At 42.8% G+C, this 24,258-nt stretch overlaps 1 protein-coding gene across 7 annotated transcripts in view; it reads left to right on the top strand.

Moving 5' to 3' along the window:
* Positions 1-24,258, top strand: part of NHS (NHS actin remodeling regulator) — a 363,822-nt gene that overhangs the window by 296,814 nt on the left and 42,750 nt on the right. For all 7 annotated transcript variants that reach the window (XR_010584371.2, XM_005593069.5, XM_045383529.3 and 4 more), the window contains exons 2-3: positions 18,061-18,213; positions 22,662-22,795. Coding sequence is in view for 6 of the 7 variants with exons in the window: in XM_005593069.5 (XP_005593126.2) it covers positions 18,061-18,213; positions 22,662-22,795 (287 nt within the window). In the remaining variant the exon portion in view is untranslated. The remainder of the gene's footprint in view (positions 1-18,060; positions 18,214-22,661; positions 22,796-24,258) is intronic.

Raw genomic sequence — 24,258 nt, forward strand, 5'->3', positions numbered from 1 at the left:
TCTCTTCAATACCTTTATCTTTTCATGTAAGCATTCTTGCCCTGATATTTAATCCCTCACAGAACTGACAGAAGAAGCCTCATAACCACCCACTAACAGGGGTCTATGCTATGTCTACACAGGACTGAATCAGCACATTTAATTGAATTCACTGGCAACTTTTGGGAAACATCCAGTTAGAGGACTGGTTTATGGGTTAAGTGTAATGAAATAATTAATGGTTCTCATTTGTTACTGGAATGACCAGATTAGCCAGCTGTTTCTGCAATGTCAAATTCTGTCAAAAATGCTTATGTCTGGAGTTGATCCATTGTTAGAACAATCAGTGTGACCCTACGTGTAGCTTGAACCATTGCTTGGGTTCAAAACAGACCTCTAGTCTGATGACACTGACTCATTCCATTCGGTTTGCAGGTTGCTGTCCTCTGCAATTTGACCTCTATTCCAATTGCTGCATGGGTTTGAGGGCTTAAAAAAATGACATGCAAAAAAGTACTTCCTTACTCTTTGAGGTTATGGAGTAGCCCGTTCCTTTTCTGATCATGATCTTTGGCCAAGTTGGTCTGGCCTGGATGTCTCTGAGTAAGTGAGCTCTGCAACGAAAGTCACTATCTGGGGCTGGAGGGTGCCTGAAGGCCAGAGGCAGTGTCAGATTGGGTGACTTCTGAGAGGGTGCTGGGAAGGCATCTGAGCATGGGCTGGGCTACAGGCACTCCCAGTTCCTCATGCACTGCCTGAGGATCCACCCTGAAGAGAAATCAAACTCACTCTTTGGGCCAACCAGGTACTTGCAGCTTTCACTGGCAAGTCTTGGCAAAGGGTGTATTAGAACAAAGAGTTACTCCACCTGCAGATTCCAAGAGCTAATTTGAAGGTTGAGTTAGAGAAGAAAAAGCAAAAGAGGAGGGGGAAAGCCACCACTTAGCAGAGCTGCAGCAGAGAAGCAGAGCCCTATTTAGTGTACTCTCCCGCACAATCTTCATTTTTGTGGATGCCCCAAAGCAACTCCTAATTCAGCCTGACTCCTATACATCTGGTTTTCAAGGAAAAGCTTTTGTTAATACTGACTGTAAATTGAGGATGTGGCTTTAGCAATGTTTTCTGAAGAACAAAAACTTTGGCAGATTATTTCTATAGCCTACCGGTGTATTTAACAACATTAGACAACCTTATTAGTTCATAGAGCAAGCATTTATGCAGCACCTACTATGTGTCCAACACTGTCCTTGATGCTGAAATATAGAGAATAAATACTCCCCTTGCCCTGAAAAAGCATCTAGTTTGACAGGGAAACAAGCAATTAAAACAGTGTATGGGTGGTCCTGTCTTATTAACTCAGGTCCCCGATTCAGAACTGAACACCATTTAGAAAGGGGCTATGATAGGATTACATTTGTATAATAGTAGTCTAGAAATCATGTCTTCTCAGCAAACTAAAAGAGAAAAACATGAAAAAATTGGTCATTCCCTTACCTAAAAGTACCAATGACTTAAAGGGACATAAAAGCATCCATTGACATGATAGAGCAGTGAAAGCAGACGCCCACTTCTGGTAAGAGCTGGTAAGATACCAAAGCACTGGAAGGGCGAGCCTCTGACTGCACTCTTGCCATCTGAGTTGAGAGGGATGGGACATACAGGAAGGAAAAACTAAGGAAAAGCACAGAATCCAACAGTGATACAATAGAAGCCATGTCCTAGGATAAACAGGGACCAAATGAGTACCCATAGCAATGATACAGCGAGTTCAGTGAATTAGTGTACCATTAGCTGCTGTAACAAACCCAAACATCTCAGTGACTTAATAAAATTCAGGTTTATTCCTCACTTGCATAGTGTCCAAAATGAGTTTTGCCTCATTGGTGGGTATCTCTTCTCCTAGCTGGGTTGAAGGATGCAGATTCCTTCCATCTTAGGAATCTACTATCTTCAGCAGATGACTTCCAAAGTCTCTGTACTCATCTTCATCAAGAACATGAAAGGGAATGTGTGGGAGGTTTCAATGGGCCAGGCTGGAAGTGGTGTGTGTCACTTCTGCTCACATTCTACCAGGTGGACCTCAGCATGTGGCACACCCAACTGCAAGGGAGGCTGGGAAATATAGTTTAGCTTTGTGCCCAGAAAGAAGAGGAAATGGCTTTGGTGACCAGTGAAGCCAGATGGCCACTCTGAGCTACAGGAAGAGGTCATTTCACTAGATTTCAGCTCCATGTGGACAGGGACCCTCACTCCCTCTCCTTGGTGTCTCTGATGCCTACACTTGAGAATCTCAGGCCTTCCTGGTCATTAGGTCGCCATTGTCATTTCCTCAATGTCACACCTCCCACTATTCTTACTCTCTTTCACATCTCCCTGTTTTAGTACATCAGAGTGCTTATCACTACCAATGACATTCTTCCTTATCAATCGATTTACTTACTGGCTTTTGTCCTACCTGGAAGTAAGTTCTATAAGGACAAGGACAATGGTGCATGTCATGTCCACCATTCTATTCCAGTGCCTAGCACAGTGGTTGGCACATGGGAGGTCCTTAATAACTCATTGATCAATGAATGAATGAACCAGCTGGGCCTTGGGAGGTCTTCAATGGCTTCACAAAAGAGGTGCAGCTTGAGTTTGGTATTGAGTAGAATTTGTCTAGGAGGAGAGATCAAGGAAAGAAAGGACATAGATTAAAAGGAGACAAAAAGGACCACAAGATATACAGATTGAACCATTTATGGAATTGAGCCAGATCCATTCAACTCACATTTGAGCACCTATTACACACAGGCCAGTGTTCTAGACCATTGCTCGGCTAGAAGAGAAAACACACACACACACACACACACACACACACACACACACACACACACACAAGAAAGCTCATCTCTATCCTCAAACAACTTGTCTTGAGCTCTGCTTTGAGCCAGAGACTAAGACACTTCCCTTTACATAAGAGGATTAGGCCTGAGCTCCACATCCCGGCCACCAACATCCTCCACTGAACCACTTCAGTCTTCTTTTCTGGGGTGAACAATGTCTCCCCACACCAATATCTGCTCCTTTGTGGGGAAGTGATGTGGGGCAGAAAGATCCTGGGCCTTGGAATCAGATGTATTTGCTTCCAGTCCTGCCTCTATGACTTATCATCTTGCGGCCCTCTAGCAAGCATCTTAAGCTTTCTGTACCTATACAGTAAGTGGGAAATAATGAAATGTTCATCTTGGATTTATTGTGGGAACCAAATAAGATTAGCTATATCGAGAGCCTAACCCACTGTGTGGTTCATGGACATACTCACTAAGTAGTCTTCATCTTCTTCCTAAGAAGCTCCCTACCTGCCCCTCTCTGATTCACATGACTCCTGGCCAAGCCACAATGAACTACTCCTGGGACCTATACCAACAGACTCGTTCTAACCTTCATATTAGGTTGGATCACAGGAAATTGCCAATATTCAAAAATTTTTACCTCAAAAGGGAAATTCCATATGGTTCAACCTAACACTTTAGCATATGCTAATCTCTCCCAGCATTTGCCGATCCTAGCCAGCCCTTAACCCTCCTCCCTACTTCAATGTTACCTCTTCCCTGCACCTCTTCCTTAACCAGAGAGCATGTCTCTTGAACCTGTGTGGCAGCACACTTGATCCTACCTTGGATTATCACCTCATTTGTCTAATATGGCTACCAGGTTATAAACTGCTTGACGGCACCGATGGTGTTCTTTTCTCTTTAAAGCACCTCTGCACAGTCCCTTGGACATAATAAGAGGTGACATATTTCCTTTCCCAGGCCCAAGTGTGATTAGCTGGGGCCTCCAGTACACTTGGAGGGATTGGAGTTGAGCTTTGCTGATGATCCTCCACATCATGCCAGCCAGCACCGGGGCCCAAGTCACTTGTTCTCTAACGCGACCCTCTAGAATCAATTGCCTGTTATAACTTTGCTTTCTCTTCTCCCCTCATCTCTATCTGCCTCCTTAGCAAATGAACCTGAGAAGAGAAGCACGAAATGCCTTGAACTTGGGAGGGGGAAATAGGGTGTCATTTATCTGGCTTGAGCGATTATTGAGTTTTTGGCTCTTCATTTGCTTACTTAAGAGCTGTAAAGTTGAACCACATGAAATTGCCAATATTCAACTATTTTGACCTACAAAAATGTCAATTTCATAGGGTTCAACCTAGTTTTTAGTATTTGAGCTCATGCACAGTCACTCAGGGGTGAAGTTGTCTGATCCCTGTGGGTGGTCTACTCACCAAATCCTTGGTAAAGAGATCCCCATGGAGGCTACTCATAGCTTCTGATGGGCCTGTGGCCTTTGGTAGATTCTGCCATTGCTTGTGGAGTTTCCATCATAGGCTCTGGACTCAAAAAGGGCTAGTTCATATTTCCCTTTTCCCTGCAGGTGCCAACATATGTGTTTGATCTCTGGGATAAATGCCAAGACCTCCAGACTTGAGTTTTCAAGTCTTCTGGAGATCAAAGTCTCTCCTCATCACTGTGTGGGCTTCTCTGTGCTGTTACTCAACAAAGCAACCCCAGCTCCTGCAGGGGCCAGTGGCAGAGTTCACGAGTTAAGGAAGGAAGAGGAGGAGCTCCTAGTTTTCGAAATACTGCAACACGTGGAGCAGATGAATGTGAAGGGAAGGAAGTCTTTATGTTTTTCTCAAATAAACTGGAAATTAAAAATGCAGGAACTTTACATGGATTTTAGTTATTTATGAACTAGATCCACCTGAATGGGATGGCCAGGAGCCTTTCATAGTTTTCTTACTTTATGTACCCAAAGGAATACACAGGACCTTAGCAATCATTGCATTCAACACCTTCAGTCATTTCATGTGACTTCCAAACGAAGTACCCTTTACTGTACATTTCTAGTAGAAAATATCCTAATGACAAATGAAAAACAAAAAAAAATCTAAAACTGAATTAAGTTGTCTTATTGTAGTCATTTTGCAACTATTCAAATAAGTAATTATGCCATTAGGAATCAAGATTTTCAGCACAAGACAAAAGAGATCAATTATAAAATCAAGGAAGTTAAAACCTGTAATCTTAGATATGAATTGGCAATAATGGTTTAAACTCATTATTTATTTTCACCTTCTTACATATTTTCTAGTCCTGTCTACTGAAGAAGGCTAGAACTAATGACAACCTAGCAATGATGAATACCCCTACCATGCAGAGTGTGGTCTCTAAAGTCTATTCCATCTGAGAGGAGTCAGGGCTTCTTCAAGAAAGGGCTGATTCTAGGTCTGAGGCAGCAAATGTGCAAGATGAACGTAGTACACCTCCCTTGATACCACTGCAGACTCAGCTAGACTCAAGCTAATTGAGTCACAAGAGAACCCATCTCTTCTGACACCAGAATGAATCCATTATGGGTTAAGTATTTGCCACTCATCTAGCTATGTCTGTTATAGAGAGCACATAACTCATTACAAATATCTAGGCTTTTGGGGTGGAAATGTCCTTGGAAAAGAATGCCTTTTGGCTTGCAGGCTCACGTATTTATAGCTTCTTTGTTGGCCCAATAAAGAGCATCACTTCTCTTCTACCTGCAAAGATACTAATTAGCAAGTAGTGATTCTAAGTAAATGTAGTGGAGGTGGTATGTGGGGCCTTTTGTAAGTATTTTAAAATTTTCCATCATCACTGATGTTCTCTAAGTAGATTTTAAGAGACTAACCTCCACCTAGGAGAAGGGATTTATTAGCATATATAATTGGATGCATGTGCTAATTACCTTACTGCTTCACAATCTAACCAAGCCAAGGGCATCTGTCCAAGAGGACAGAAGAGGCTCCATGAGCCATACTGAAAAATAGAACCCTTTTTCTCTTATATCCAGTGACTGAGTGCAGTGGTTCTTGAATAAAATGGTGATTTTCACATGCTTTCTCTGACCTGCCTGTCCCACTCCAGCTCCATTTTCTTCCCTGGGATGTCAGAGGCACCCATGTTTATGACATCTTATCTTACTTTGAACAGGAGTGAAGGGATTTTAACATGTCATACTCATCTTCATGGGTGCATTCCCTCCTTTATTCTTTATTTTATGGAGAGAGCCTGCTTTCAAGAAACTATGGGTGCTAAAGGATGATACTCACGGTCTTCCCTGTAATTAGCCTCACCTGGTTCATCTCAAATAATGGAAACAGATTTGTGTCATTCACCAAGGAGTTTTATTTTTAACCCTTGTTAAACCCATAATCTTGGAAGTATTTCTTAACTATTTCTTTCACTCTCCTGAAAGAGCAAATTCCTTATTTCTGATCAGTATTATCTTTCTATACTTTTACTTGTTTGCAAACTTGTAACACTGACAGTGTCTCTTCGGTGTCGGGCTGATGAAGTAAGGATTGGGTCAAGCCCCCATTTCTCCTACCCTGGTTTGAACTCAGGCATGGAAGCCTTGAAAACTGGCACAAATGTTTCATGACTTAGTGATGGGATGGTCACTTTCAGTACAGGTTGCTGAAAAGCAGGCACTTTAATGCTATCTAAGAGCACAGTGGCCCTTCTGGTAAAGCTAACCTTGGAGTTGAACTAATTATTAGATTGAACTATTGAGATAGTTTTTTAAGATTAAGATGGTTGAATATCACCAATTTAATATGGTTCAATCTAATACCTACCTTGTTACCTAGGCCTCTGTGGTCCACTGACTGGCAACATCAGCATCCCCCTGGGACTTGTTAGAAAGGCAGATTCTCAGATCCCATCCAAGACCTACAGCATCAAGATCTCTGGCAGTAGAATCTGTTTTAATAAAGTCTCCAGGTGATTCCTATGCATACTGGAGTTTGGGAAGCTCCATTTTAACCTATTATGTTAATGTTTAAGTCTGCCTTTGAGGGCAGCCTTCTTAGTTCCCCAATGGTGTGGTTTGTATCCATACAGCCTCACGTACAATGATGGTTCCTGGTTAAGAACAAATATTTCCATCAGCATTGTTGAGGCAGGATGGTACATTTTGACAAGAACAAATGTGAATCCTCTGCCTATTGTGTGCTCTGTGGAATGGTAGCTTAAACAATACAATTTCTAGCTTTGCCAAGCGACTGCCACCTTAGTGTCTGGTGTTTTTAAAAGGATGTACCTTGCTGAGATATATATACACACACACATATATATATATATGTATATATGTATATAGATATATCTGATATATATGATATATATATATATATATATATATATATATATATATATATATATCAAACACTAGGCCATGTGTACATCTAAGATGCTAGTCTGCTCCCCATCCATTGATTAGGGAGCTGGACTCCGGGGTTAGCTAGGTCTTGATAGCCTCTGTTCAAACTGGCCAAGGAAAGGACAGCCTGGTTCATGCTAAGGATAGCAAAATCTCCAGTCTGGCTCACAGCATACTCACAATCACATGGAGAATGTGGCCTAGACAGGGGTTTTTAAGGAGAGATGTTCCTTGCAGTCTGTGTTATAACTGGGAGCTAATCCAAGTCCAATGCTAGGAGAATGGGTAAATAAACTACAGTACACCCACGTGGCAGAACATTATACAGCTGTTAATAAGTATTGAGGTTGATTCACAAAGGAAAATTATTTTATTTCGTTTTATTTTTGAGACAGGGTCTCACTCTGCCACCCAAGCTGGAATGCAGTAGCACAATCTCAGCTCACTGCAGCCTCCTCCTCCCAGGCTCAAGAAATCCTCCCACCTCAGAGTACCTGGGATTACAGGCGCATGCTACCACACCAAGCTAATTTTTGAGGGTTTTGTTTATTGTGTTTTGTTTTGTTTTGTTTTAGTTGTTTTTTTTTTTTTTTTTTTTTTTTTTTGTAGAGATGGGGTTTTGCTGTGTTGCCCAGGCTGGTCTTGAACTCCTGGATTCATGTGATCTGCCCACCTTGGTCACTGCGCTTGGCCAATTTCTTTTATTTTTAAAAAGCAGTATACAATAGGGTATATATGCTATATCTCAACTATTTAGAAATGTACTTGAAAAAACTGCTTGGAAACATGCTAGCATGCTAACAGTGGCCTTTGGCGACAGGATTAAGAGTTGGCTTTTTGTTGTTCTTTTAGACTTTTTTGAATGACTGTGTGTGTGTGAGAGAGAGAGAGAGAGAGAAAGAGAGAGAGAGAGTATTAGTCTGTTCTCACACTGCTATAGAGAAATACCTGAGACTGGGTAATTTATAAAGAGAAGAGGTTTAATTGGCTCATGGTTCTGCAGGCTGTACAGGAAGCATGGCAGCATCTATTCCTGGGGAGGCCTCAGGGAGCTTTTACTCCTGGTGGAAGGCAAAGTGGAACCAGACTTCTTACATGGCAGGAGCTGGACTGAGAGGGGTTGGGGGGAGGTGCCACACACTTTTAAAGAACCAGATCTCATGAGAACTCACTATTGTGATGGCAGCACCAATGGGGGTGGTGTTAAACCATGAGAAACCACCCCTGTGATCCAATCACCTCCCACCAGGCCCCACCTCCAACATTGGGCATTACATTTCAACATGAGATTTGGGTAGGGACGCACATCCAAACCATATCAAAGAGAGAGAGAGAGAGCACGCACTGTATTTTAATCTTTGTAGCCCTTTCACTACTACATAATAGACATTTAATAAATGCTGGAAATAAATAAAGAATAAATGAATACTACATCATAAGCACTTGGATGACAGGGATCCTGTCTTAGCTATCTGTGTGTCCCCTAGTTCCTAGCCCAGAGTTTTGCAAAAGTAGCTGCTCAATACAAGTGAGTGGGTTTGAGTGAAGGTCCAGACTCCCAGAGCTGCTGGACATGTCAACTTTATCTAATACATTTTTCCTGCTGAAAAACCAAGTTTGTACTGCACCTGAGTCAGTGCTTTCTATAAATCAGAGACTCTTCTAAAATATCCTCAGGCCCTAGAATGTGTACTATCTCTCTAAGGTCATGCCCTCCCCCACTCACTTTCCCCACCCCTGCGATTTTTCTTTCTTTTACCACATTCCCCTCTCTACCCCTTCTCTCTAACCTCTTTTGATAATTCCATCCATCCCCTCTCTAGACCCCTGTGGTTGAGAATTTCTTCTTTGTATTGAATCTAAATTTCTTCTATTGTAATCCTGTGGATAAATGAAACCCACAGTTGGTGTAAAACCCCACTTGAGCTATTTATGCCAATTTCATTTCCCTGCCAAAGTATACAGGGAGTCATTAACAAGTAACAAAAGCAATCAAACACATTTCCTTTAAGAATTTACATGGGACAATGCCTGGCATTGTCAGGGATCTCAAGAAGTATCAACTGTGGCTCTTCTTGTCAGGGGCATAAGGATGTGGCTGCAGATGTGTATGGCAATCTAAGATAGTCTGTGAGGAGTGCAAATGAGAGGTGGGAAACAGTGAGTGGCCCAGCAGCTTGAGGGTGGGAGGTAGAAGGCTTTTGTTGAAGATGAGGCTTGGAGGGTAGATAGATGGCAAACAGTGCAGGCATTCTAGGCATACAAGCCAACCAAGGTAACCAAGTTGGGCTTTCCTTTTTCCCTGATCCAATCCTCTTCTGAGTTATTTGCTCTGGAAAACTCAGAATGCAAAAGAGGCAGAACACAGGGAAGGAAAGGAGTTCAGATATTTCATATACTGAATACCTGAGTACATTGAATACCCAGCTTTCTATCTTTAACAAGAAGGAAGAAAGGGGAGTATGTGCGTTTCCACTGCTGTAACAAAGGTTTTCCATCAATGTCATCTTTCCCTGATGATATGTATACTCTAAGTCTCAAAGTGGCTCATAGTTGTTACTGTAAATGGGCAGGGCCCTCTCTTGCAGCCATAGTCCCCTCAGAGCAGCTCTTGGTGGGTGTGTCCTTCTGTAAAGGAACACAGGGCAAACCCTGGCTTCTGTGGCTGGTTCATCCCAACAACTGCTCTCTGAGCTGAAGTGCACCTGGAATTTTAAAATGGATGGAATGTGTGCTATCCACAGGTGAGAAGTGTTTTTTTCCCCCCTAAGGACAATCTGATAAATGTGAAAGGTAGAAAATAATGACCGAGAAACACGAAGGGTGCAGAAGCTAGGCTGATTATCCCCATGGAAGGAAGAGGCTGCCGAGGGAAGTGCATGGGCCTGGGCTCAGAAGACCTTGGCTTTGGTTTTTGCCTCTGCCAAAAATCAGCTCTGTGATCTAGGGTCAAATATTTTAATCTCAGTTTTCTCATCAGCACATGAAAGGAGTGGCCTAAACAATGGCTTTCACAGTGTTTTGACTGCTACTCAGAGTAAGAAACACATTTTTACATCACAACTCAGTATACACATACACACATGTGTGCACATGCACATGTGTGACACAAGTGATAGCTTTACAAAACAACACTGCATACAGTGCACGTGGGTATTTTCCAGTCTGCTCTATTTTATTTCATTGTTTTTGTTTGTTTTTTAATTATACTTTAAGTTCTGGGGTACATGTGCAGAACGTGCAGTTTTAAAATGCTAGTCTTGACCTGCTAAATAGATTTCACAATCCACTAATGGGTCATGCTCTTGCAGTTTGAACAAAAAAACATACAGAAGTCCATAATTTCCGAAGTCCCTTCCAGCAGTAGAATCCAATGACTCTGCTAGATGCCTAAAGGAATTTTCTTAAAACAATAGCTGAGCTGTGACAGATGACTATGTGCTTACATTCTGGAGGAAGTGTCTGGTATAGAATATGGCAGCAGAATGACCTGAAGATAAACAAGTAAATTACAAAATGCTGCTAAGAAGAATGTCTAGGACTGCAACTCTGCCACTGGCTCAGAGAGTTAAGATCACTGAGTCATTTCACTAAATGCTGTCCATGTCAACAGATGGCAGAGACCTGGGGACATTGAACCTGTCAGAGAGGTCACAGGCTCCCCAGTTGTGGGCAGTCTTCTTTCCAGTTTCCAGAAATGAGACCCTCAAAGAGTGATCTTTAGTAGTCTCATCTTTGTTTATACTTCACTCAACAAGAAGACAGGCAAAATAAAGCAAAAAGAAACTTGGAGAGCTCCAGACTTTCCTCTTGTGAACTTGGACCCTAATCCTGGCCTCCCAATCTTCTTTTGTTTTCAGCCCAGGAAAGGGTACTAATCTTTATTAAGCAGTGACACATGCCAAGGACGTTGTTACTTAAATTGGAGCCTGAGCCACTGCATGAAGGCTCTGTGATTTCCCTTTCATAGAAGACTTGCTCTGGATCACATTGATGCTGTGATCCATCTTTCCATCCCAGAGCCCAGGCTCTTTTCACCATCCCATCCTGCCATAGCTCAACTACAGAGTCTGGGTGGATTTTGGTGACTGGCATCAAATGGAGGGCAGTACAGGACAGGCAGGACAGCACAGGACTCAGAGATCAAAAAGTTCAAACCCCTCCTTTGTAAAGATGGGGAACTTGAATCCAGGAAAGGTTCAATGACTTGTACAATGTCACATGGTGACAGAACTGCGACTAGAACCCAGGCTTCTACTGGTCTTTCCACAGGATGTTGGACATTAAAACAACAATGGTAACAGTAATAATTAAACAGTCTTCCTGGCATGAAGCATCATTTTGTTTTCGAAGCTAGGAAAACTATTTCTATGGGAAAAATTGTTCTAGTCCTTTTAGTGTACAAATAAACACACAGATATGTTATCCTGTAAGTGTTGGAATGTTTCAAGATGCTGGAATTTGTTAAGAGACCTAGATCTTTCTGATGCTGAGAGATGAACATTAGACATTTCATCCATAGTGGGGAACAAATCTGAATTATTATGGTTCTACAGAACAGGAAACCCAGCAAGGAAAGACTCTGGGAAACTGGCTCTGGCTTTGGGCTGCTCTGCAGGTGACAGGAGCCTTGGTGGTCCTTGCTCTCCTTGTAATTTACCCTGTTCCTTCCTCCAAACTGCCAAGCAGAGTGGGCAAGGGGATGGTTACCATGGGGTTCACTTGGTGAAATCCTCTTCCCATCCTCCCAATAGATCTGAGCACTCAGGCAGCAGCAACAGACACCTTAGGGAGATTTACCATTTTGCTTACCAAGCTGATGGCTCCTGAGGATTGGCTTCAGTGTAGCAGAGACCCGGAGAGCAAACTGGCTACATATCTGTGACACTGACAATTTCAGATGCTTATTAATTGATTAATGTGTCAACACACTCCTCCCTGTCATGGGGCATCAGAATGGATGGTTTGTAGAGGGATGTGTTCCTGCCCACAAAGCTGTGTGTTGGGGGTGGCTATGATGGTAGAAGGGCAGGAAAAAGATTAGCAAGGTGTGGGTGGGTAAATGTGTCTGCAGGCACTTTGAGAACATTTAAAAATTTTTCTTCCCTCCCTTGAAGGGGTACAAATTCCATTTCTCAGTCATTTTGTGCATTTTTTCTGAAAATTTCACCACATGTAGCAGTCAAACTTTGATCTCAGCTGTCACCTCTCCCTTCTTAAGGAAGAAGGAGTAGCAGGGGAGAAAGCCAGTGTGGGGTGGGAATGTGAGGTAAGGAGGCTTTCTAGGAAGGGAGGCCAAGAATAAGCATTTTGCACTGCTCCCAGAGGGCATAAAGCTGTAAGGCAGTGTGGGATGCTCACAAGGCTAGGAAAGAGAGGATTAAATGAGTAACACCCCTAGCAGGGCAGGGGAGATGGGGCTGGAGAGGCTGGGGCAAGACTAAGTTTGCCCCTGATTTTTACCCCTTCCCAGTAGTTCCTAAAACCAGGCTTCCTCCTGCTCTTAGAAATGGGCCTGGTCTTTCCAAAAGAGTGGCAGCCACTAGTTTTCCTTAATGTCTAAGTTAGCTCATTTCAGAGGACCCCAGTGACCATATCCATCCTTCCAATACATCACTATGAATCAAGATCTAGACAATTACATTATCTCCAGTGTTCGACAGGGGAATGAACTAAGATCAGTCTATAAAGACTTTTCACTGGCCTGTGGACATTTCCTGCGATGGCATTTTCTTTCAGCAGTTTGGTTTTGTGGTTATCTGTTTATGCTGTTGTCTTTCTGGTATAGTAGAACCCATCTTCCCAACCTCCTGCTAGGCACTTTCTGGAAGAGTCACTCAGTCCTTGGTTATACCTGATGCTATGAATGATAGAGATAGTAGCAGTTCTGAATCTTTTCTCTTTATTTTGAAAAGCACTAGATCCTTTTTATGTGGCAGACGACCCATTCCCCTTCCCCTACCCCATCACCCTTAGCTTAGGGAAACTTATTTCAATATTGGTTTGGGAAAAAGTGGCAGCTTAGAAGCCAAACAGAGATGGTTTCTGATCCTAGATCTTCTACTTACCAGGTGGATGACTTAGCAAATTTACTTACTCTGTCTGAGTTCCCATTTCCTTATCTATAAAATAGGGGCAATATTTTCCTCTTTGAGTTGTGTGAGGGTACCATGATATTATCAATATAATGCACCTGGCTTAGAACTTGGCATATGGTTGGAGCTTCCCACAAGAGCTTATAGTCTTAGATGAGGGAAATGATACATCCAAATAACCTTTTTCCTGCTGTGGAGGATAAAAATGACACATAGAGCCTTATTTCCTATTGTAACCCTTGTCATTATCTTCCCCTTTTTTGGGGAGCAGTAACAGAGGGGAGGAGTTGACAAGACAAAGCAAGTGACTGACTCTAGAGAAGTAGATAAAGTAGTGGGAATGTGCATTAGTGATATGGTTTGGCTGTGTCCCCACCCAAATCTCATCTTGAATTGCAGCTCCCATAATTCCCAGTGTTATGGGAGAGACCTAGTGGGAGGTAATTGAATCATGGGGGCTGGTTTTTCCCATGTTGTTCTTGTGGTAGTGAATAAGTCTCATGAGATCTGATGGTTTTATAAAGGGGAGTTCCCCTGCACATGCTGTCTTTGCCTGCCACCATGTTAGACGTGACTTTGCTCGTCTTTTGCCTTCCGCCATGATTGTGAGGCCTCCCCAACCATGTGGAACTGTGAGCCCATTAAACCTCTTTCCTTTATAAATTACCCAGTCATGGGTATGTCTTTATTAGCAGCATGAGAATGGACAGACTAATACAATTAATTTTCTACTATTATTTCTATTATTGCATAGCAAATCATTGCAAACTTATCACCTTAACACAACACCCATTTATTATGTTTCAATATCCATGGGTCAGGAGTCTGGGTATGGGTTAACTGGGTCCTCTGCTCAGGGTTAACTGGGCTGAAATCAAGGTGTCAGCTGGGCTCATCTCATCTCATCTCATCTCATCTCATCTCATCTCATCTCATCTCATCTCATCTCAGGCCCAGAGTTCTCTTTCTTTTTTCTTTCTTTCTTTCCTTTCCTTTCCTTTCTTTCTTTCTTTCTTTCTTTCTTTCTTTCTTTCTTTCTTTCTTTCTTTCTTTCTTTCTTTCTTTCTTTCTTTCTTTCTTTCTTTCTTTCTTTTCTTTCTTTCTTTCTTTCTCTCTCTCTCTCTCTCTCTCTCTTTCTTTCTTTCTTTCTTTCTTTCTTTCTTTTCTTTTTTTTTTTTTTTTTGAGACTGAGTCTCACTCCGTCGCCCAGGCTGGAGTGCAGTGGCCAGATCTCAGCTCACTGCAAGCTCCGCCTCCCGGGTTTATGCCATTCTCCTACCTCAGCCTCCCAAGTAGCTGGGACTACAGGTGCCCACCACCATGCCCGGCTAATTTTTTTGTATTTTTTAGTAGAGACGGGGTTTCACCGTGTTAGCCAGGATGGTCTCGATCTCTTGACCTCATGATCCGCCTGTCTCGTCCTCCCAAAGTGCTAGGATTACAGGCTTGAGCCACCGTGCCTGGCCTCAGAGTTCTCTTTCAAGTTCATTGGTTGTCTGCAGAATTCAGTTTCTTGAAGTTGTAGGAGTGATGCCCTCAGCTCCTAGAGGCCACCTGCCATTCCCTGCCACATGTCCCTGTCCACAACATGATAGTTTGCTTCTTCAAGGCCAACAGGAGAGCATCTCTGCTGCTTCTTGTCTCTTTTAAGTATTAACTCAGGATTATACTCTCTCTTTTGATTAACTCAAAGTAGATTGAGTACAGACCGTAAAACCCTTTTTGCCTTGTAATGTAACATAAGTCACAGGTTCTGCCTACATTCAAGGGAAGGGGATTATAGGGGATTATACAGGGTACATGCACAAGAAGGCAGGAATCTTGAGAACCATCCTAAAATTCTGCCTATCACACAGTGGCCCCTGGATGTATCCAAATAAACAGAGGAAAAACCTTCTTGTTTTGCTTTGTTCCATTTTTAGGAGAACAAACATTCCTAGGGCACTAAGCCTGCTATCTTGCATAACTCAGCCATGGTGAGATTGTTAAATAGGGAGGAAAAGGGAGCATGGTGAACCCAAAGATGCAGGGCAGCCTTACAATGGCAGTGGAGCAGCTCATGAATGAATGGATTGAACTGTGGTTGAACTGTTACTTAAGAAAAGGAATAGATTTTTTAAAGAAGGAAAAATGGGACAGTTTTCCCTGGAAGAGCTCCATTAGTGCCTGTCTGCCTGGCTCTAGTGGACACATAATACTAGTTAATGCTCTGTGACCAAATGACGTCACTGAGAGCAAAGGCATTAAAGAGTTTTCCTCCTTTCCCTGTCTAAGAGATAGACAGGATGGTGGCAACTGATGAGTGAAATGTTCACCTGCTAATATGTGGCAGAAATCTGATATAGCTTCTCAATGGAGAAAGAAAAAGATTTTGGAAAGGAAAAGGTGAGGATACCTGGCCCTGAAGGCTGTCATTGTGAGGGCTGGTTCTTCCCGGGAGCCATGACTAGGCTGCCCATGCTGGAACTCATGCATTACTCTTTGCATCTGTGAATTCACAGTCCCAAGCAGCAGGCAGAGTTTAGCAGCCCAGAAACTCAGCACTGGCTTGCCTAACAAGCACAGTAGAAATGTGTTTAGGGTATCAGCAAAGCATGGGCACCAAAAAATGCTTTTTTTCAAGTAACTTGATATTTAATATTTAATAATGAGGGAAGATAATTTGCTGAACATCTTTACACTAAAATTTTATGATATGCCAATTTATTCTGAAATTTGGGATCACCTACTGCAGAAAGGTGGAGGTGGAGGAGTGAGGACTATAACCTTTTTGGTGTTCAGGGCCTCTAGAGTCTTGATGCGGGACCATCCCTAGGGAACTGTATGAAACCAAAATAGGAAGAGTCTGCCAATGTCATTGCTCCCAAACTATTTTGTCCAGGCAGAATCACAGTTAAACCATTTTGCACGAAGCCAGAAAACAAATGCTTTATGAGGGCAGGGATTCCTGTGTGTTTTGTTCTGTGCTGTGTTCCAACACCTAGCACCATGCCTGAGACTAAGAGCTACTTGGGAATGTTCCATGGGTGGATGGATGTTTCCATTTTCATCAGTCTCTTCCCTTCCCTCATGTTGCCCAACTCCTTTCACTCCCACAAGATCCCAAGACATTATCAGAAGACATTTTGTGTTTCTCAAACCTGCCTGATGATAAAAATAACTTTTCATGTAATATAGATTGCCACACCTTTCTCTTGGAAATTCTGATTCAAAGTCTAGGTTGATGCCCAGGAATCTGTGTTTTTGCCATGCACTTCTGATGAGTCTTTTCTTCAGACCAACATTAAGATAAATAGGAGGGTGTCAGGTTTTCCCCACACAAGAATTGAAGAGCTATGGCCACTTGACCTGGTTTCTGAGGGGCTGTCAAAAGTTACCACCCTAAGCCTCTGGGCAGCTGTGCTGAGGGAATGAGGGACTAGGAAAGAGTCTTTTGGTCTACCTCTTAGTCACCTTGGCCCAGCCCTCTATCCTGGTTCCCACCTTCCTGAAAAGACAAGCCTAAGGGAAGGGGTGCTCAGAAGCTCCTCTACTTCTAGGACTGCCCACTTGGCTTCCTGCCCATTCTTTCCACTGCCAGGCTTTATGTTCTGTCCCTTCTCCCAGCTGTCATGAGCACATGAATTCATGGTCCTCTCTGTTGGGTTTGGTAATGACCTCTGCCCCATTGGGTAGGAGTTGACTTCTTTATGCAGACAGAGCCTGATTTTTCAGTCAATCCCCCATTACTGAACCAGAGTGGAAAGAGATGAGACTGGGAGGTGGGAGGAGTGGGGTGGGGCCAGGACAGGAGTCTGGATCTGGATAGTGTGTCTGGAGGGTAAAGCAGACTGGGTCAGTTCTTGCCATTCCCGAGGCTGACAGGCTACCCAGGTGCTTGTGAGGTCCTCTTTGCAGCCATTTCTTAGTAAAAATCCTCCTCGTTCCTAACATCTGCTTCAAGCAGAATTTCTGTTTAACTCACGGAGCGTTCCATCCTAGGATCCATGTGTACATGAAGAAGATGAGAGTGGGTTAAATGCTGTGTTTGGGGGAAGGAAGCCTTCCTTCCTTGATCTCTTGGATGAGTTGCAAAAACTCATCTTGCATCTGCAGTTTCCCTCCCTTAATACTCATTACCCCTGTGATGGTTTCTTTAGTGTGTATGCTCATCCCTAGGTGAAACCAAGGAAACTGAGCGATGCTTGAAAGATGACAGGCAATGGAGCCGGTAGGTGGAGGGCATGATAAGGATACCTTGGGGACGGGACCACAAGGGACAAAGGCAGGGCAAGGTATGGGCCAAAGTTCAGGTGGACAGCAGGGGCAGCGTGCAGAACTACAGCTCTGAGAACTTCCAGCCAGAAGGCTGGAGGTGAGGCAGCCTTTCCATTCATCTCCGAGGCTTTCCTCCACATTTTTCAGAAACAGGACCCCATCTACACCCCCAAGCAGGCTAGCCAGGGGCTTGTCAGTGTTGATGAGCGACTGTGCCAAGGGTGAGGAATGAAGGTACGGAGAGGAAATTAGCTAGTCATAGGTAGACTGTTGGTGTCTTGGAGCCTTCTGTGCCTCGGCTCAGGGGCAAAGGTTGTTCCTATCAGTATCGTAAATGCCAAACCTTTCTCCGGCCTTGAGTTAGTTCTTAATGTGAATGCAGTAGTCTGGACTTCCACTCCACCCAGACTTTACTCCTGTCCTCTTCCCCACCCCAGGGTTGGCCAAAAGCACAACTTAAAACCACTGATGGACAATGCTCTGTTTCTTTGTCTTGCAGCCGTCTCCAACCTGGACATCGAGAGTAAGCTGAGTGTGTACTACCGCGCCCCGTGGCACCAGCAGCGCAACATCTTCCTCCCGGCCACAAGGCCACCCTGCGTGGAGGAGCTGCACCGCCATGCCCGGCAGAGCCTGCAAGCCCTGCGCAGAGGTGACAGATCCTGGGCTCGGGGGCTTTTGCAGGAGACAACTCAGAGGTTGTCCCATCCAGGTGTCCTCTGTCCCATCAGCCCCAACACACCCCCTCGTTGTAGCAAGTACTTTGAAATGCTTCCGTTTCTACCCTGAAATGAAATCTATGGGTAATATGCCCTACCCATACATGTAAGAAAAAATAGCATTATGGTCTAAATATGATAATAAAGAGAAATTGAAAGGAAATTATTTATAATAATATCTATTTCAATATGCAAATGCTCAGGCGTGACCTCACTAGAAGACATCATGAAGCAGTCAGATGTTTGCACTTGTCAAAAGTAAGTCTGGATTAAGTACAGACCTTCAGAAACTATTCCAAGGGGCAGGATGGCATGGCCATTAAAACTGGTACATTCAGTATATTTTAGATATGGGCAAAAAAATAAATACTTTGGATTATAATGGATTATATGAGTTTGACTCATAAATAGGCACTAGGCTTTTCCCCTATAAGAGATTCTGATGGAACATTTAAAATTGTGTGAGACCTGGGACACCTTTTCATTGACCATCCTTTGCATTATGGGATGGCTGTCATCTTTGGCTCCCACCCAATCATTCTAACAATTAGAATGATCCCCTAGAGGGCTCTTCTGCTTCTCTTGAGAACCAGTGATCAGTCTAATGCCCCCATTCTTTAGTGGGTCACATGGAGGCCTAGAAAGGTGAGGAAACTTGTTCAGGGTCACACATAGCAGATCAGGTGTGGTACCAGGACCCAACCTAAGCATCTGAAATGCCTGCCAGAGCTCTTTTCCTCCTTGTCATACACTGTGTCTCATGGAAATAGATACTGATATTTACATGTCTCTCACAGTCCTGAGAAATCTAGAGATAGGCTCATAGCAGTCAAAATAGGAATACAGCTCTTTCTTACACTGGTTGCTTTTCAGTGCCTTAAAACCATTCTAATTAGGACAAGGGGAATAAAAAGTAGCATCATTGTTTTAGAGCCCCCTAAAGTGGGCATCAGTAGGGGACATGTCAGCTTTTTCTGGCCTTTAGATTCTTGCTATGGAGATAGATGGTGTCTACACATTCAACGTCTTTCTTCCAAATTCCCTGCACTCTTTTAAGAAATGGCATTTTGCAAAAGTATTAAAATGCAAGTAAAATATTTTAATGTCATTATCAAAGTGGAGAAACAAAATGGTGATAAATATTGTTTTCATCTTATTTATTCCACATTTGTATAACTCCTGCCTTTTCCCCTATCCTCATCTTTAATAGTTTGTTGCCTTCAATTACCATCTTTTTCTCCCTCCTCCTCTTTTTTCCCTTCTTCATCTTTTTTTTTCATTTTAATGAAAGAGCTAACCTCCTAATATCCCTAAGGCAATTGTTTCTAAAAATTTTCCTTGGTTATTAGGGGAAGACAATGTGACACTTAAAATGAAGAGTGATGATCAGTATCCTCTAGAAGCATCTTTGGCATACTTACCATTCACTTCAATTTTATAGTTGGCTAAAAAGTTCTTTTTTAACTTAAGCCACCTTCTGAAAATCTTTCTTTCCACACTTGCCATTCCTTTGCAGCCTGGATTAGGCACCCTTCCCATAATATTCTGTGCATCCTCCCATCCTGCCACTTATAATCTTATAAGCAACCACTATGGGCCTGTTTTGCCAACCAACCACTAATAAGCCATTAATCTATGAGCAACTCAAGGGCAAGGATGATATCTTATTAATTTATTTTATTCAAAGCACTTAGTATGAAGCTGACATATAGTAGGTCCTCAATGAACATTTGTGGAACTGAATCAAGTTTTGCAGAAAACTGATTGAACACTGAGGGCACAGGATGACTATAAAGGAATCTGATTGTTCTCACAGAATCCTTTTTCAGGTCTCATCATTAGATAGCTTGGGTAACATTAGCCCTTTAGGTGTAATTATTTTTATCCCTTTATTTTATTAATAAGTCATCCCTGATTAGGATTTTATGGATTCCACCAGATAACACCAAGCTGCTTGTAAACTATCACATTTCACTGCTTTGTCATGTTTAGACTTAAAGCAGAACAGAAGAACAGCAAGTGCCAATATCAGTTTTCTCTGAACCTCCTCCTGGGGGTGGTGAGACAGGGATGTAGGGCCTCCTGGGGTTTGGAAGGAAGACTGTGGAGATGCGTTTTACCCTCCACAGACTGGCTTGTTTTGCGGTTGGCTCGATAGCATATCTTGGGTGTAGTAGTTTTAATAGCACTGCAGAGAGCCATAAACAAGAATTATAGCCATCATGGAATTAAAAACATGCAGTGTAGAATTAAAATTAGAAAGTGACTTTTTTTTTTTTTTAACCTTGTCCAAGAAACACAATAGCATACTGCTGTATTCATCAGCATAATCTGCTTCTGCCATCTGGTGGCCATGAATAATACTGACCTATCAGACAACTGCCATGCTCAGCAAATGCCGCAGTGAGCATCCCTGTAGGTTCTCTATTTGGACAGCTGGAATAGCCTGACTTCCACCATGACGGAGTGGATAATGAAGCACAGACAAATGAGGCTGTGGTGGCAGCAGCTCTGTGCTTCTTTTGGAGGTGAGACTGTAAGGAGACAGCTGGGGGACCAAGATTAAAACCTAGAAATTGGCTGCCTTCAAGATCTGCTTAATAGCAAACCCCTCAACAAATTTTATTGAAGGCAAGGGAGTGTTCTAGAACCTAGGAGTCAAAAAGCAATAACATATGCTGCCCACAAGGAATCCCTGGTCTAGTGGAGAGACAGACAAGTAACCAGGTCATTTCAATACAGTGATAGGGAGGCTAAGAAGAAATGTACCAAGTCATTCCATAGAGCTTCAGGGAGGGCTTCATGGAGGAAGTAGCATCTAAATGTATTTCAAGTTATTTAGGCTCTGATTACTTTTTTCGTTTTCTTAGTAATTCTTTAATGCTCAGAGCCAGTAATGGCTTTATGTGATGCTATTGTTTATGTTCATAAATCATGGAGAGAGAGATTCATAAGCAACTATAAATAGATAATTATATTTTATATTTCCTTTCCTTTCAAGTTTCGGGCTGCAGCATAAGTTTCATTGGTCTGAGGGAATAAGGAGCAGGATTCCACTGCAGTTTCAGGCTCTAGTGAACTAATGTTCTCCCTACCTCAGCACCAGAAAAAAGGTATTATTAGGGAGCCATTAATCTAGCCTGCCTACTCCCAGCCTAGGGCAAAGAAAGATATATATTTAAGATTGTGTAGGAGGGGAGCAATTGAATGGAAAATTGAGTTGATGTTTCCCTTCCAACTACTCCCCTCCTTTCACTTCTTCCTAACCAGGAACACCTGTAAGCGGCTCTTCTCTATGGATTTAACAATGTAAACACTTTTCATTGTGTTACCCATTTAGAAAAGCCCACTGTTTGCTTGCATAATGATGGTGGCATTGGAGGTGGGCACTTTAACAAGGAAGACATTTATCTTAAACAGCCTTCTGATAAACATTGACTTTGGAGGCAGTTTAGCAAAGACTACCTACATGGTTTTGAAGACTTTGCTCTAATTGCTTATGGGAGCCAACATTTGTCAGAAGAATCCCAAGCAAAGGGAGATGGGGAATACTATCACACCTTCTTGACACAGACACTATGTTCAGGCGGCGAGGCACACGCACAGCCAAGTCAGACATGGATAGAAATCAAAAAGTTCAAGAGTGCTCAGTTCCTAGTTTAGGAGGCAGCACACTGAATGGGGCAAAGAAAATGGAGCCAGCATTGGGGAGGCCTGTCAGAAACAAGTAACAGGACCTAGAAAAGCCTATGGCAGTGAAGGCACCTGCCACAGCCCATTCAAAATACAGAGAAATTGAACACATTCTAATTTTTAAAACTAGACTCTAATGAAAGCATAAATTCACTTTCAGTCACTCAACAAACATGTGCTGCAAATACTCGCAACATGAGTTATTTCCAGGTACCAACGGTTGAAAAATTGACTCACACAAATTCCTGAATATGTAGCAATCAGCTCCCCTGAGCCAGTGACAGCCAGCTCCTGTACCCAGTGAGTGGGCCAGGCAGCTCTGGTGTGTCTGTGCCTACTTTCCACTCCAGTACTGATGGCAGCAAATCTTCCACTATGTTCTCAACTTTTGTTGTTGTTGTTGTTGCTTGTGTTATTTTGAAATAAGTCACACTGAACTCAGAAGTGAACCCTCTTGTACAGATTATGAGATGGACCCACTGAAATGTATGCATCCAATTTCGTATTAATAGTAAGTGAAAGTTCAATTAAAAACCATTCTGAAAATCTTATTTGGTATACAAATTAGCTAACGTAATGAAAGCTCACTTTTTTTTTTTTTACAGCCTTTTGCTAACACTCCCAAGGGGAAAAGATAAATGGAAAATGCCAAGTGTATTTCAGTATTACTGCTTTTTCTCCTTCTCAGAACACCGGAGCCGGAGCGATCGCCGAGAGCAAAGAGCAGCTGCCCCCCTTTCCATTGCAGCTCCTCCACTGCCAGCCTACCCTCCAGCTCACAGCCAGAGGAGGCGTGAGGTTAAGGACCGTCACTTTTTAACGGTAAGCTTGGTGGCCACCTGTAGCCCTATGCTTGCTCCTGAGGAAACATCAGTTTGTCTGGGAGTCAGTTTCCTGCCTCCCAGTGAAAGAGGCTGGGCTGGCTAAGAGCTCAAATCACGGGCATTTGGGAACAAATTAATTTCCCCTGCTTTCATTCCTGAAAGAAATGCCTCTTTTTTGGAATACAGACATATTTTTTAGTTAACTGGTTGCACAATGCAGTAAAGCAAGAATAGTTACAGACTAAAATCAGGAAAAAAAAAATATGTACTTCAAACCTCAGTTCTTCTGCTTGCAAGCTGAAGGATTCAGGATGTTACTTATGTTCTTTGCCCTCAGTTCCCTCATCTGTAATACAGGGATATTAATAGTACCTGGTTTATAGGGCTAGAGGATTAAATGAGATAAGGCATGTAAAGTGCTTAGCCCAATGACTGACTGATACAGAGTAAGACCTCAAGAAATGTTAACCACAACTGCTACTACTGTTATTACTAGTAAAGTAACAGCATGGCTGACTTGGTGGGGTGATCTGGTAAAGAACTTTAGTGTTGTGAAAAATTACCATTTGAAGAGTAATCATGTCATTATTTCATGCTTTCCCATTCTCCAAAGGAGGCTAATTCTCCAGGGTAACTTAATACCATGGTGATGTCATTGCCTCTGCGGCTTTCAGCCCTGACCAGATGGATGTGGCTGTAACTCAGCCCAAGCCCTTAAGCATGGGTCACAGATGATGAAGCTGAGCCCAGCTCAGAACACCCGCAAGCACTATCAGCAGCCACTACAAACACATCACTGCAGATGTGCCTTCTAGGGCCTCAGTGGGGACAACTGAGCACTTTGTGCCTCTAAGCAGGCAACACTGAAGTGAGGGACTATGGCTTTTGGGACCAAATCAGCCCACACTGCCTTTCTGAATGTCTGCATTCCTGCTGTCTTGTCATTCTGGTTCAAGATCCAAAGTCTAAAGAAGTTACAACAGTGTGGGTATGAGTTAAGGTTTTTATTAGAAATTAAATTTGCATGTATGACTCTAAATTGTGCACTCTTATGGCTTTTACAATATGCAAGAGAGATGCAAAATATTTGGGTCACATGGTGCCAAATATCCAGCCAAAAACAGACTTCATCTAAATGAATCCACATGATATAACATATCCAGATAAGACCTTGAATGATATTGGACAAAATATAAAAACATTTTTCCTATTTGTAGCTGGACTGCAGGCAGGTCCTTCAGTGCTCATCAAGTGCACACTGAGTGCCATGTCGCACTCACTACATTGTTGCACTGCAGCCCAAGGATAAGAAAAGGAGATAAGGGCCTCTTAGGGCTTTCTAGTTCTTCAGATAGAGCAGTTTCACATGCTAGTGATTTGTCATAAAGAAGTTCTTAAGCAGCTCAAATCTGCTTGCTGAGGCATTTGCTTTTAATGAGGCATTTTCTGCATTAAAATGTT

Source organism: Macaca fascicularis, chromosome X (assembly GCF_037993035.2).
Source record: "Macaca fascicularis isolate 582-1 chromosome X, T2T-MFA8v1.1".
Lineage (NCBI taxonomy): Eukaryota > Metazoa > Chordata > Mammalia > Primates > Cercopithecidae > Macaca > Macaca fascicularis.